This window comes from Dromiciops gliroides, chromosome 3 (assembly GCF_019393635.1).
Source record: "Dromiciops gliroides isolate mDroGli1 chromosome 3, mDroGli1.pri, whole genome shotgun sequence".
Classification (NCBI taxonomy): Eukaryota; Metazoa; Chordata; class Mammalia; order Microbiotheria; family Microbiotheriidae; genus Dromiciops; species Dromiciops gliroides.
In genome coordinates, this window is record NC_057863.1 from 358692686 (window position 1) to 358708013 (window position 15328).

The 15328-nt window shown below is 40.2% G+C and overlaps 1 protein-coding gene across 1 annotated transcript in view; it reads right to left on the reverse strand.

Annotated features, from left to right (window-relative positions):
* Nucleotides 1-278: 278 nt before the first annotated feature.
* ARCN1 (archain 1) overlaps nucleotides 279-15328 on the reverse strand; it is a 32676-nt gene continuing 17626 nt past the window's right edge. The window contains exons 5-10 of the mRNA XM_043992865.1: nucleotides 14019-14183; nucleotides 9137-9302; nucleotides 7674-7821; nucleotides 7090-7198; nucleotides 4101-4305; nucleotides 279-2254 (exon numbers count right to left, since the gene is read on the reverse strand). Coding sequence (XP_043848800.1) covers nucleotides 2165-2254; nucleotides 4101-4305; nucleotides 7090-7198; nucleotides 7674-7821; nucleotides 9137-9302; nucleotides 14019-14183 — 883 coding nt within the window. The 3' untranslated portion in view covers nucleotides 279-2164. The remainder of the gene's footprint in view (nucleotides 2255-4100; nucleotides 4306-7089; nucleotides 7199-7673; nucleotides 7822-9136; nucleotides 9303-14018; nucleotides 14184-15328) is intronic.

The window sequence follows — 15328 nt, forward strand, 5'->3', positions numbered from 1 at the left end:
AAATTCCCAAGATAAATAGAATATCAATGATCATTTATCTATGCTAAAAGAAGGGAAGCAAAAATAATCCCTGCTCCCCAAGTTACATGTGGAATGCAGTTCAACAATTCAATCCGATATTTAAATAGGTTAGAAGTACCCAGTTTAAAAAAGTCAAGTAAATGAAAGAGGGATTCCCTTATTTCATCTTGGGAATCCAAGAGCACAAAAGCAAGTTTTCTGAGGAAACGGTAGAACAGAACAACTCAACAATTGAGACAGTAAGTGTGCTAAAGAACTGATTTTATAATACTCTTTATTTGATTAAAGAATTTGTATTCTTTGTGTACACTGGAATGTTATATTCCCTATGTAATTATTTTACAGGGTTACAAAACGTCTTTCATTTTAAATATTACCCCAAAAGTAATTTAAAAAAAAAAAAGTTCCTGTGAAGTAACTAAACCTTTTAAAAATCATATGGACAAGCAACTCTTGAACAAAATTGGATTAATAGTATTTCTCACCTACTTAACTACATGACAAATTTCTTATCCCTGTCCCCCTCCCCCAAAAACCCTCACATGGAAACCAAATTGAAGATTCCTCCCTGATGCAGTTAAGAGAAAAAAAAAAGGGGGGGGGGGGCGGGGAAGGCCAGGAGCTTCCTTGGAAGACAATCCCAGGACCCTTTATAAAAGTATGGACTGCTTCAAGCACACTCTCCACAAGGGAGAGAGAAGGATTCTTTCATTGGCTAAAGGTGCAGGAGTATTTGCTTGTCCCCTCTGCCAGTCGCTGCTGCAGCACACGATGCCATTTCCTGAAGCCAATCCTTATTAATTTCAATGGACACAAATCCAGGCTCAGCGGGCTGCTGAGTTTTTCTCTTATTGGTGGATAAAATGGCATGAAAAAAAAAAATCAACCAGCATCTGATGCTATGTGGAAGAAAAGGGAAAGTGGGCATTTCAATAAGTGTTTATGTAGATGGAAAGTGCACAAAGCAGAAAATGGGCTGGGCAGCAGTTCCCATACTAGGACATACAATAAGAAATTTCCATCTGCTTGTTAAGGACCTAAAACATGGTAACAACAGAGAGTCCCTTCAATGTTACAAGTCAATTGAGATTGTTGAGACTCAAATGAATTTGGCTTCAAACACTACCACTCTATTCTTGTCTAGGATTCTGAGGAGGACTGGACATTCTGAATGGCCAGGAGGAAGGTAGTGGTGATAGGATTTTAAATGGATCATAAACACTCTAAAGTAACAAACCTTTGGCCAGAGTAACTGGCTAAATGGAGTAACTGCAAATAGGGGAACCTTGGCAACAGACATGATTATATCTCTGGATGGATAAGCTCTATTTGGAGGCCCCAAGAGCAGCATCATTCTAACAGATCTCCTATTCTTTCCCAAATGAAGAACATGAGACCATCTGAGGACTGCGACTCACTCCCAAAGAGAAGGCAGCTACCACCCATTCTTGACTTCAAACTAGATTCTCAGCGATGTTCTTGGGGATAGGCCTGAATGAGGGACATCTTGGGAGTGTGCAGAATTGAGGAGGAGGAGGAGGCAGCAGGGAGGGTGAAGGGAAATGGAACAAGGATATAAGACATTCTTTGTGTTTTCACTCCAGAACCCCATTACAAAAATCAAAACCTTCACTTTCAAAGTTCTACAATTAAGGACTGGCCAGATCAGTTTGTTTCAAGGAGTGACAAACAAATGCAGTGCTTATGTACAAAAAAGATCCCAGTGCCTGACTGAAGTGACAGAAAAGAAGGCTAGGAGCAGAAAGGATTATTTGCTGAGAAAACCTTTTAAACAAAGAAAGTATGAGGTGCAACTGCATTTAGGGAATGAAATGAGGGGCGGGGCATGTAAGATGTTTAACCGGGGGCATTCTCTGGGGAGCCTGCTTTCCGGCTGGCCAGTGAGATCTGCCAAGTAAGTCAATAGCCTTTCCCCCCTTTTACTTGTGTGAATTCTTTGCCAAAGAATGTCTCTGAGACCCTGGAACTGGGGATGAGTTGAGGGTCCCTGCGCATACAGAATCGTGCGTCTTATCAGAAAAAAAGATTTCCAGTGGCTTGCAGATTTGGAAAAGACTCTTTAGCCATTGTGGGTTTCTTCTTTTATTTAAAAATCTTCCTTTTCGGTTCCCTTCTCTTGGTATTACAGGATTTCATATTTATCCACAAGGAAGGTGGTCTCCGTGGAAAACCTTACAGGACTATTTCCATCCACTTGGGTCACTTTGGTAACCTAGAAAAACACAAACAGATTGAGGGTGGGGAAAGTGAGCCTTTAAGAAGCTTATTAAATTTTCATCACAGCCCAGATCAAATCCCTTGAGCACAATGGAGAAGGTGGCTTAGGAGATCAAGTGAGATACAGTTTTGCATATGAAAGAAATTCATGTCTTTAACTACCAATGTAGAGCATGATGAAGAGGTCAAGTGGTACCTCCAACACATGATGAAAGGTGCCAGAATAACCAACAGCCTGGCTGATTGTTACCACAAACATCTTTTACTGCTCCAGGACCACTATGGTTTCATATTATTTCCAGCTCACAAAAAGGATTTGCTGCTTCCATCAATGAACACAAAGAGAACAACTATTAAACAGACAAAAAATGAGGAACAATTTTGAACTCTTAAAGAATGATGGCAATAGTATTCATGTAAGTAAGCCTAAATCAAAGAATAAAGCTGGTGAAACAGAGTCTAACCACACCCCCATCCCTGAACTTGATATTACATTCTATAGACTGCATAATAACTGACCAAACAAGATTTAGAGTTTAAGTCCATTTCTTTTTTTTTTTTTTCAGGGCAATGGGGGTTAAGTGACTTGCCCAGGGTCACACAGCTAGTAAGTGTCAAGTGTCTGAGGCCAGATTTGAACTCAGGTACTCCTGAATCCAGGGCCATTGCTCTATCCACTGTGCCACCTAGCTGCCCCCAGTTTAAGTCCATTTCTAAAGGAATGGAATCAAGAATGATTCTGACTGAAGATGCATCACCCTAATTCTCTATCATTACTTGGCTGCAGCATGTGCAGTTTGCCCTGATCTGGCAAATGTCATACCAGGCTGATCCACACAACTTAGTTCCTGGGATGGGCAGGGATAATTGCCCCTCAATTCTTGGAGATATTTATGAAGGGTCACAAAGCCTTATTCTGCTGTACCCTTCTGATGGTCTCAAAGAGGAACAAAGATTCTGTTTAGAAATTTTCCCACCTAGGAGCCTGTTTCTTATGTGACATCCAATACAGATCGAGCTATATCAATGACAGGGAAAAGAGAGTGGCTGCTCTTGGGAAGCATCCAGCAGAGGAAGCTAGAACTTCCTACTCACTTATCAGAGAGATAGCGACTATCTGGAAGCTAAGAGAATGCCAAGACAGTCAGTACCTCTCACCCCCAAGAAGATAAAATTAAAAAGGGAAGAAGACAGTATGAATGGATCTGTTGGTAATATAATTTTATATACGGAAGGAACAATGAGCTAAAACAATGACTTAAAGGGATGATTTGCACCATATCGCCACAGCTCTTTCTCAGAGATATGGGAGTGAAATACTGATTAATGTTATAATTGATCTCTATAATAACTGAAGGAAAGCAGAAGTATGGATGACCTAGAGATCATTTCTCCTGGATACCAGCATTTACATGACTCTTTTCCAAATTAAGTTCTACTTAAGCTAAGATTAAAATGAATTTGCATTCCTTGAGCATCAAGTCATGGCAAAATAACACAAAAATATAAAAGTGTGTGTTGAGTGGCAGGAGGCAGCCAAGCCTGGGATTAAAAATATGCCACCAGTAATCACAAAGCAAATAAGCCACACATAGATAATTGTCTTTCCTATAATTGCTCCACACTTCACATGGATCATTCAACATATCTTCAACTCAGTTAGTATTAGGGGAAGGGGGAGGAAAAGAGTGAAGGATTTGCCTAAGGTCACACAGTGAGTCAGTGGTGCAGTTTATAGATATTACCATTTCTTCTGAGACTCCTGCCCTAAAGCTGAAACCATGCCACTTATAAGCAGCCATCTACCCCACTGCTTGAGTTATATCCCTAGGCATGAATACCTGTATGTTGCAATAGTTCTTTTTGGAGATGAAGGAGACTTGCACAGGAAAGAAGTCATTAGGCTGCCCAGCAATGCTGAATTCTAGGCTGCCACTCTTGTTTTTGGCATCAATCACTGGCAGGCACCACTCCAAGGTGTTTCGTCTACTGTCATGGCGATATTCACCATCAATCTCACCAATTACAGGGGCACCAACTCCAGACCTGTCACAGGCAACATACATACAAAATCAGCTCAGCTGGTTAAAGACAAAAGGAACTCATTAAAGACGACTATCAAATTAGATCAAATGTAATCTTTTACATAGCCCTTGAAAAACAAGGTTCCAAAAGAGGAAAGGGACCAGAGACCTGGCACCCTCATTTTGGGACATTTCTACTTTATTGTGAACAGTAGGCATTTAGAATGAGTATTTGTGGGTTGCTCCTGTCTTACTCAGGCTTCAAGAAGTTTACTCTTTCTGAATCAAGACATATGTCTCTGCAAACCTTGTATCCCTGATTTAATCCTGGGTTGTGGAATTAAGAAGCAATTTTAAGATTGATGCAGATATCCTTTCAGGAGTCACTGGGAAAAAAGTAAGATGGCACAAGAAAACTTTTCAGATCCAAGCCTTTAATTATTTAGAGCAGAGGCTGTTGAATTTGGGGCTTATAGACTGTGGGTCCCTTGGGTGTATTTGCTAGACTTAAATTCAATAGGTCAGCATTTAACTTGACAGTGAAAGAACTCTTGGGCAAAGTGTCTAAGGGGGAAAAAATAAATCATGGTGAGGGAAAGAAAGATCTCTAGTTATCCTTAGTTTACAAGAGAATTACTACGAGGGCCAGTTAGGGTATATTTTTCACTATGCATGAAGTTGACAAGTAATGTCACCCACTCCCACACATTCTAAATTTACCTTCCTTTAATCCACCAAGTAACATTTTTTTTTTTTAATTTTAGTGAGGCAATTGGGGTTAAGTGACTTGCCCAGGGTCACACAGCTAGTAAGTGTTAAGTGTCTGAGGCCGGATTTGAACTCAGGTACTCCTGAATCCAGGGCCGGTGCTCTATCCACTGCGCCACCTAGCTGCCCCCCACCAAGTAACATTTTATACTTGTGTTAGGGACAGAGTAAATAAAGGGGATAAAGAGATTCTATAACGGTGATATAAAAGACTACAGGCTCTTCTCTATTTTATAGTCCTAATTCTATTTAGTGTCCTTCTCTATATCCCCAAGTCTGATTTCGGGCATTTCTGACACTAGCAATGCTAAAGGACAGGGTACAGTGGATTGTATAAGGGTCTCTTGTGGAGAGTACTGAAAAACTAAGCTAAGACACAGGAAACCACCAAAACCACGATTACAGGGTAGATGGTGGAGTTTCAAAATTGTGGCATTCTAAAAATAGGCCAGCAAAATAAATCTTGACAAGCAAAACCCCACACCTGTCACCCAAGCCCAAGCTCTCTAAGAGCTCAAGGCAGCCATCTATTGTCCCAAAGAAAACAGTAAATAGGCTATGTATAATAAGGTGATCACTCCTTTAAGGAGACTCTGGTGATGAGCTTGGGGGAAGTGCAAATGTATATTTTTTGTTTTGTTTTGTTTTGTTGTTTTGTGAGGCAATGAGGGTTAAGCGACTTGCCCAGCTAGTAAGTGTCAAGTGTCTGAGGCTGGATTTGAACTCAGGTCCTTCGGAATCCAGGGCTGGTGCTTTATCCACTGTGCCACTTAGCTGCCCCAAATGTATACTTCTTGAATGCAGATTTAAAGGACAGGATTGATAAACAATGGTCTACTAAGTAAAGGCCCAAAATAATTTCCATGAAGGAGTTAGATGTAAAGCTACAAATGAATATTTTCTCCCTCTCAATTAACATAGACCCATTCTACAGTGAGTGATGTTAGGAACAACTCTACTATTCCTCAGAACTCAGCCACAAATTTAGGGAAATTTAGGGAAAAATCCCTAATCAAGTAGAGATAATGGAGGGAGATAAGGAGCAAGCATTTATTAATCACCTGTGACAGGCTCTTTACAAATACAGTTTCATTTAATCCTCAATAACCTCGGGAGCTAGATGCTAATATGATTCCTATTTTACAGTTAAGGAAACTGAGGGAGACAAAGGTTAAGTGACCTTCCCAAGGTCCCACAGCCACTAAGTGTCCAAGGCTGGATTTGAACTCAGGTCTTCTTGACTCATGCCCAAAGTTCTACCTACTGTGCCACCTCACTGGAACACAATCTTATGTTGGAAAGTGTTTCAAAGGGATTACCCTGGGAATAAGGGTAAATATAGTACTTATAGGAATTTACTGAATATGCCTGCTATGTGTACAAGATGAGGAAATTTCTTTTATATGGAAAATTCAGAGGCTCATCTGCCTGAGGAGCTTAGTTTATGATAGCTGGAAAAAACCCACCCCCACCCATAACTACCACACTAGGGGCTAGTGAGCAATGTCTGGAGGAAACAAGTTTCCCCTACTCACCTCTGCCTCCTGGCGCCCTTCCAATCTCAGCTAAAATCCCACCTTTTCTAGGAAGCCTTTCTTGGTTTCTCTCAGTTCTGATGTCTTCCCTGTTATTTCCTCTTTATCCTGTAAGTAGCTTGTTTGCCACATAGCTATTTGCATGCTGCCTCCCTCAGTCGGCTATGAGCTCCAAAAGGGCAGGGACTATCTTCTGCTTTTCTTTGTATTCCTAATACTCTGCACAGTGCTTGGCATGCAGCAGGTGCTTAATGAATGCTTACTGACTGACTGACATGAGAAACTGTTCATTTCTTTGGGACTTATGAAATGAAATATGGAAAAGCTTGGCTAAAAGTGATTCTTTCTTCTAGAAAACTGCTTTGGAACATTAACTAGCCCATCTCTTAAAAAGACCAACTTCTCAAGGTTCCTAGAGGGTTGGACAAGGTCAAGTGAGGTACCAGAGATATTATCAAAGCTTTGATTTATCAGCTGAGCCTGAGAAAAGTGATTCCACTTACGGGAGTGGGATGGTGATGACTACATCATTCAGTTCCAAGTTCTCTTCTTGCAGCTCATACTCTATGTTGACATCACAGCCATTTCCACTCTCAGAGGGCCAGCAGTTAACTAAGGGCACAAAAACAAAGGTAGGGACAACCGAGCTATTATGAGAATCAAAGAATGTCAGAGCTGGATGGGACCTCAGAAATCACCAAGTCCAACCCCCTCATTTTAGAAATGAGAAACTGAAGCTCACTAGTGACTTGCCCGAAGTCACTTGTCTAATAATCAGTGGAGCTGATTCTGAAATCCATGTTTCTTGATTCCAAATTAATGATTTTTTTGCTTACAACATGCTTCAAGATGATAGGATAGCAAATCAGAGCTAACCGATGGCTATGATTCTCAAACACCCACTATAAAGTAATAATATTAGAAATGGCCACTTTAAACTGAAGCTACTGAAAAAAATGCCACAGAGATAAGTTTTATATTAATTAGTTCTACAAACAGATCGAATTGTTAGCAAAAGAGCCAGAACTACTACCAGTTCTCTGAAAATACAGAATCTAGTTCAATGATATAGACCAAAGGCACTTACTTGTCAATGGAATGAAAGATTCCTCTGTGGTCTGTAGCCTCCACTTTAGCACTCCAACATCACTGTTGACCGGGAATGACTTTTCAGGGTTCTTCAAGCCAATTAGAGACTCTGCAGTAAAGAGTTTTTTGTCCACATTTGGGTGGGTCTGATATGACATAAAGGAGAAAGAAGAACATTTACTTAAATTCAGATAAGACAAGATACAAAGTGTTCTCTGCTGATCTTACATGGTCCAAAGCTTTAACTTAGGGAAGAGAAATACTTAAAAAAAGAACTAGTGACAAGTCCTAGGAAGGGATTTTTCTCACAAACCTATAGGATACTTAAATATTAATTCCAATTCCTATTCCTCTCTATGGGAAAGCCCAACTTCTAGAATGCTGTTGGGTTTATGGGAAAAAAATCTGCATGTAAAAAAAAGTAAAGACTACCAACACCTTTCCAAATACTTTTTATAGGGAGCTACTACTTCGTGGGGGGGCTAGATGTTGATCTTGGTTTTTTGTAAAGAGGCGGTAGATGGAAGGAAAGGACAAACACATTTTTCAGTCATCAATCAGAAAGCTCTGTGGACAGCAAGGTTAGAGTTGTGACTAGAGGGGAGTCTCACCATGGCAGAGAACTCAGTTGGCTGGAATTAAATTCTAGCAGGTGCATAAAAATACTAAGGCTATTGTGCAAGTTGTTTAAGACTTGTTCTCACTTTGTTATGGTATTATATAAGTAGTTGTTGGCATTGTGTTTTGATCAACTGTGACAGACTTGACTCTTCTCAGCAATACAATGGTCTAAGATAGTTCCAAAGGACTCACATTGGAAAATGCTCTCCAAATCCAGAAAAAAGAACTGTGGAATCTAAACGCAGATTGAACCATACTATTTCTACTTTTTTGAGGTTTTTCCCTTTTATTCTCATCTTTCTTTCACAGCATGACTAATGTAGAAATATGTTTAATGTGATTGTACATATATAACCTATATCAGATTGCCTGCTGTCTTGGGGAGGGGGGCGGGAAGGAGAAAAATTTGGAACTAGAAATCTTATTAAAAAAATAAAAGTAGCCGTCATTTCCAGAAGCCTTGCATTCCTAAGCCTATTCTTTATTAGTCTCACTCACACACACACAAAGCCATCTTTCTTGAAGAGATTTTTCACTTGTGAAAATCAAGAGATTGTCACAAAGTTTAAAAAAAAAAGCAACAGAGCATTGAGGGGAAAGAATGAAGTTAACCATGAAGTTAAACAAATGTGGTTCTTATCATCACTTGGTTAACAATGTGAATATGTTGCTCTTTCTGAACTATATCAAAAGATAACAATATCTCTCCATATCTTAAGTTGTCATGTTTTGTTACCATACAAGAGATTTCTAAAGATTTCTTATCATACCTAGTCCTTAATAGCCATTTTCTTTTGATGAAATCCCTTAATGCTTTCCAGGCCCTCTGCTCCCACTTACTTGGAGTTGCACTCCCTTCTTATCTTCATTTTCCACATGTAGACGAATCCGACCAAATTTGTCATCTGAGATCCTCAGCATGATCATGCCATGGAGCTCCATGTTCTGCAAGCCTCCATCTCGTCCACAAGTCAAGGTAATTTTTTCTTCAATCTTCATATGCACACTGCAGGTATACAAAAGTCACTTACTCAGGTTGGAAAAGGAAAATGAGGCATTGTTCAATGTTACGCTCACCACTGCCAACACATTTGTAAAGATGCTACTGCTCTGGCCAGCATTATATGAGGCCTGCTTTAATTCTCCCTCTGATCTCACTTGACTACAAAACTCCCTATAATGAGGAACACTGGACACACTGGGAAATAAGGGGAATATAAGAATTTGACTCCAATCTGACTTTTCTGGTCCCTCTTAAAGACAAGGTCTCTGGTACCAGGACCCATTTCTTTTCTTTTCTTTTTTTTTGGGTGAGACAATTGGGGTTAAGTGACTTGCCCAGGGTCACACAGCTAGTAAGTGTTAAGTGTCTGAGGCCGGATTTGAACTCAGGTACTCCTGACTCCAGGGCCAGTGCTCCATCCACTGCACCACCTAGCTGCCCCCAGGACCAATTTCTATGAACAGTGCAAGGCAGTACTTTATTGTCATAGGAGCTCAGCTAGTGTTTATCTGAACAACCACCAAATGCCAAAGTCTTTTCCTGATAGCCCAACAAATTACTGAGTTGAATTTATTCCCCTGTCTCTAAACCATCTTCACAAAGGTGTCAGGACACACAGATCTGATATTATACTTTTATTAAACAACCTCCAGTGGTTTCCCTATTGCCTAATGAATAATAAACTACTGACATAATCTGGCATTCAAGGCCTTTACAATCTGTCTCCAATCCATCTTTCCTGCCTTAACTCATATTATTCCCCTTCACCTACTCTGCGTTCAAACCCAACTAGATTGTTTATCATCCTCCATTTCTAGCCTGCCCAGTCTTATCTCAATGCCTTTGGCTCATGCTGTCCCTGACGCCTCAAACAGGCTCCCCCTACCCACAAACTCTATTTAAAGTTCTCCCTTCTATCAAAGAACAACTTAGGTACCCAGTCCTCCATGAAGTACTTACTGATACTCCAACCTCTGGGGGCTGTGATGGGTAAAACTGCTCTCTCAGCAGGGGGCCCCTGGCACTAATATTCTCACAGGGCAAAAATGATCTTTTTCTCCTCAAATATTATATAGTACTTTGCCTGAACCTTTCCTTTGCACTGATTTAATTCCATTCATCACTGTCATTTGTGTACATGCCTTTCCTTCCTATAAAAGCCTGCAAATTCTTTGAAAGAATGGTCTCATAAATATATACACATACATGTACAGGTTCACATATCTCTTTGTATTCCCAGTACCTAACACAGTACACTTTATAGTAGGTGTTTATTTTTTAATGGGTAGGTTAGAGTGCCAACTATCTCCCTAAGTCCAAAATGTCGCTGATAACTTTCTTATAACCTTCAAGCCTCAGCAATGCATTAGGTATCTTGCAGAGACATTTCAGCTTCAGGAAATTTACAGTAGGTCAGTCATCCTGTCATTTCTAACAAACCGCTGCAACACTGTTCTATTTCACACAGAACACAAAGGGAGTGAACATGCTTCCTTTATACAAACCTAACAGAACTGTTCTTCCAGACTCATCTTTCACTTGACCTCAAAACCACTAGCAACAGGAGAAGGCTCTGGGCTCCAACACAAGAAATCTGAGCTGTGAACATGTAGACTTGCTTCATAACTGGTACTTATAAGTTTTTTCCAACCAATACTATTGTCTAGAGCTGGAAACAAACTAATGTGAACACTTCCCCAGGGTAAATACTTAGAAGGAAAGAATGCATGTTTCCATATTTGTATAATATCTATAAACTTTGGATGAAATACAGAATTTTTTCCAGTTCAATTTAGAAGAAAGGGAAAGACAACACTGATGCATGCTTACAGCTCTAGTTCACCTGGTCAGAACCACTCTGAGATAGCACATCAGGCCCTCCATACATTTGCCAAGGAAATAATTATCTGAGATCAATTTCAGCAGTAAAGAGTTGAGAAAAGGCAGTCTGTTAGTCAACAAAGACATCTTAAGCTCCTACAAAGTGCAAGGTATGGTGTTAAGTGCTAGGGATACAAAAAAAGGAAAGCAAACAATTAAAAACAACCAAAAAACAGCCCCTGCTCAAGGAGCTCACAGCCTAAGACAACATATACAAATACATAAACTACATACAAATAAGATATACAGAGATAACCAACAGAGTGAAGGCACTAAACATTAAAGGGGCCTAGAAAAGTCTTCTTGTAGAAAGTGTGATTTTGAAGGAAGCCAAGGAAGCATGGAAGCAAAGAGGAGGGGGAAGAGAATCAATCCCTGCATGGGGGATAGCAAGCAAAAATGTATTGAGAAGATTAAATGTTTTATAGGAGAGATAGCAACAAGGCCTGTGTCACTGGATAGTAGGATACCCAGGGACGAATAAGACATAAGAAGGCCGGAAAAGATAGGAGAAAGCCGGATTATGAAAGGCTGTGAATGCCAAACAGATGATTTTATAATTAATCCTAGAGGGGGAAGTGCTATGGTCAGAATTGTGCATGCATGGAGGATGGAATGGAGTATGGAGAGACTCGAGGCAGAGATCAAATAGAAAGCTAATGCAGTGGTCTAGGTGTAAAGTGATGAGGGCTTATACCGGGGTAGTGGCAGTGTCAAAGAAAAGAAGAGCACATATTTGAGAGATGCAAAGATCAACAGACCTTGGCAACAGATATGAGGAGTAAAAGATAGTAAGAAGTCAAGAATAATACCTACATTGAAAGCATGGGTAACTGGAAGGATAATGGTTCTCTTGAGAGTAATAGGATAAGTGAAAAGTCTGGGAGGAAAGATGAGTTCAGTTTTAGACATAACTGATTTAAAAATATCTAAGGGATATCGAGTTTGAGATGTGCAAAAGGCAGCTGGAGATATGAAATGAGAGGTCAGGAGACAGGTTAGAAACAGGTTAAGTATCTTTAGACTGTAGAGTTAAGAGAGTGAGAGGAAAGGAAGTGGAGTTATCAATTGTAGACAACTTTCTCAAGGAGTTTAGTCACAAAAGAAAGGAAAACTATAGGATGACAACAGCAATCAAATGAAGGTTTTTTGAGGATGGGAGACATATGGGCATATTTGGAGAGAGCAAGTATACAAGATAAGTGAGAGAGTAGGGATAATAGAACTATCAGTCTTTTGGAGAATGGATGGAATGGGACAACTAGTGCTTGTAGAGGTTTGCCTTAGCAAGGAGAAGGCCCACTTCTTTATGTGACAAGACAGCTAATGTGGTGAGTAGGATAGCGAATCAGTTAGGGAGGTATAAAAGAATTACCTAGCCACACAGTAAGGGCCCAGTTGAGATTGTTATATAAATTTGTAATGGATCCAATCAAAACCATTTTATGATTTTTGCTAATACGTGACTAGGAGCAAAGAGAGCAAAAGGTGGGAGTAATCCAAGGCTAAGGCTCAACAGTGCAAGATCACACAATAGGACAAAAAAGGCAAAGGGCTCAAGAGAACAGTATAAAACTGAAGTAGTTCACCAAAGGGTCAAAATAGGAAAGGGAATAGAGTGTGGCTAGTATAGGGGTGATGTTGAAGGAAGTGAGGGACTGAGAGGTAGGAGGTCAAAATGGGGACAAAGAATAGGATTAGGGTTTGCAAGGCTAGGGCAGAAAGCAAAATGACAACAGATTATGATAAAATCATGGAATTTCAGAGTTCATGGACATACAAACAGAATATCTATGGGTGATGGTAAGATTATTTCTATGTGTAGCTGAGCTAAGGTAGAAGAGTAGGTCATGTGAAATGAGTAAGTTGAGAAGCTGGAATGTTACAGTGTTTGAGGAAGTAACAACATGCATGTTGAAGTCCTCTAATATTAAAACAAGTGTTGGAGAAGCCAGAAAGACTATGAGCCAGCCAGCCAGAGAAAAGAAGGGGAGTGTTCTAGATCTCAACAGACAACAGCTACTAGAATTTTGAGTGGGTGGTAGATAAAGATTGAATGAACTTTGGGGCAGCTAGGTGGCGCAGTGGATAGAGTGCCGGCCCTGGAGTCAGGAGTACCTGAGTTCAAATCCGGCCTCAGACACTTAACACTTACTAGCTGTGTGACCCTGGGCAAGTCACTTAACCCCAGCTGCCTCACTAAAAAAAAAAAAAAAAAGATTGAATGAACTTCAAAGGAGAAGAGAACACTAAGTGATGGTGGTAGAGTGAGCCTAGAAGTGACAACGGGAAGCAAGAAGTAATCTACCTCCCCAGTCTCAATCAGAGTCAGAAATGAGTGAAAGTGCAACTAGTGCTGGAAAGGATAGACAAGCAGACTGTGTCAATAAGAGAGAACCAGGTCTCAGTGAAAACTAAACAATAGAAGGAGCAGGAAAGGAAAAGTTGGTTTGTTACCTACAAAGCAAGTATTTGCAGAAATTACACTGGAAGGGGTGAGTAACTTTAGAGTACAATATTGGGGTGGTTGAGTGGAGAGGAATGACAATAAGGGAGCAGGCAGGAGGGATAGAGAATGGGGTTTGAATATTGATAACTGGAGGGAGGGGTTAAAAAATCACTGGGATGGGGATATTCATGGGAAGAAACATGGCAGGCAGAAGTTTTCTTCCCCAAGATGTTTCAAGATATTTTCCTGTATATTAATATTTAGCATCTGCTTTAAATAAATCTTTTGTATAAAAAAAGTTAACAGTCAAAAGAAATTTGCAAAGGCTTAAAGAAAGGAAAACTTAATTAGTTATTTGATATGCTCATATTGCAGAGGTAAATCCCTACCTTTCCATGTTAATAGGTGGAGTGAGCACCTTGGCTGCTTCAGAGGTACGCTTGCCTGCATTGGAGGACATAATGGTTTCACCTTCAGATTTCAGTTTGTCCACAAAATTGTCTACTTCTTTCCCTTTGGCTCCAAGTTTCAAAGCCTTGCTTGGACCTGAAGGCCTAAAAGGAAGGATGAATGGTGAGATATTAGCTGCCTTAGAAAGAAATTTACTACACAGACTGACAGAATATCAGAGCTGGAAGGGACCTTGGAGCTCCTGTCCAACTTTTGATCTAGCCAAGAGGCTGGATCAAACAGTTAACTGCCAGCACAACTGAGGACTGTTGGTAATATAGTGCATAGAGTACTGGGTCTGGAGTCAAGAAGACCTGAGTTCAAATCCAGTTTGAGACACTTATTAGCTGCGTAATGCTGGGAAAGTCACTTAACCTGTGTTTGCCCCAGTTTCGTCAACTATAAAACAGAGATCTGCCTTGCAGGAATGTTGTGAAGCTCAAATAAGGTAATATCTGTAAAGTGTTCAGCACAGTGCCCAGCACATAGCAGACTCTATATCAATGCTTATTTTTTCCCCTTACCTAGTGTATTTCCTACTATAACACACTGCTTCCTTGCTATTGGATCAGTAATTTAATCATCACTAACCTCCTCAGAAACCCTTGTTAGGTGAATGCCCAAGCCATGAGAGACACCTAAGTTTTATGGTATGTACTCCCAATGTACTGCTTTCAGTGTTAAAAAAGCTGGGTTTAAATCTTAATTCTGACCCTTACTATCTATGTATCCATGACCACCGAACTTCTAATGAACCTTAATTTTCTAATCTGTAAAACAGATAATATGTGCAATATTTATTCCTCATATGATTGTTGTGAGGGTTGTATGAAAAAGGGCTTTGCACACTTTTAAGTGTGATGTGTATATTTATTATTTATTCACATTACTATCTTGATAGGCATTCTTAAATTTACAGAACATTCTTGTTATTGGTTTGTTTTTTGTTTTTGTTTTTTGGCGGGGCAATGAGGGTTAAGTGACTTGCCCAGGGTCATACAACTAGTAAGTGTCAAATGTCTGAGTCCGGATTTGAACCCAGGTCCTCCTGAATCCAGGGCCGGACAGAACATTCTTTTTTTTTTTGGTGGGGCAATGAGGATTAAGTGACTTGCCCAGGGTCACACAGCTAGTGTCAAGTGTCTGAGGCTGGATTTGAACTCAGGTCCTCCTGAATCCAAGGCTAGTGCTTTATCCACTGCACCACCTAGCTGCCCCCCCAGACAGAACATTCTTCTTCTTTTTTTAA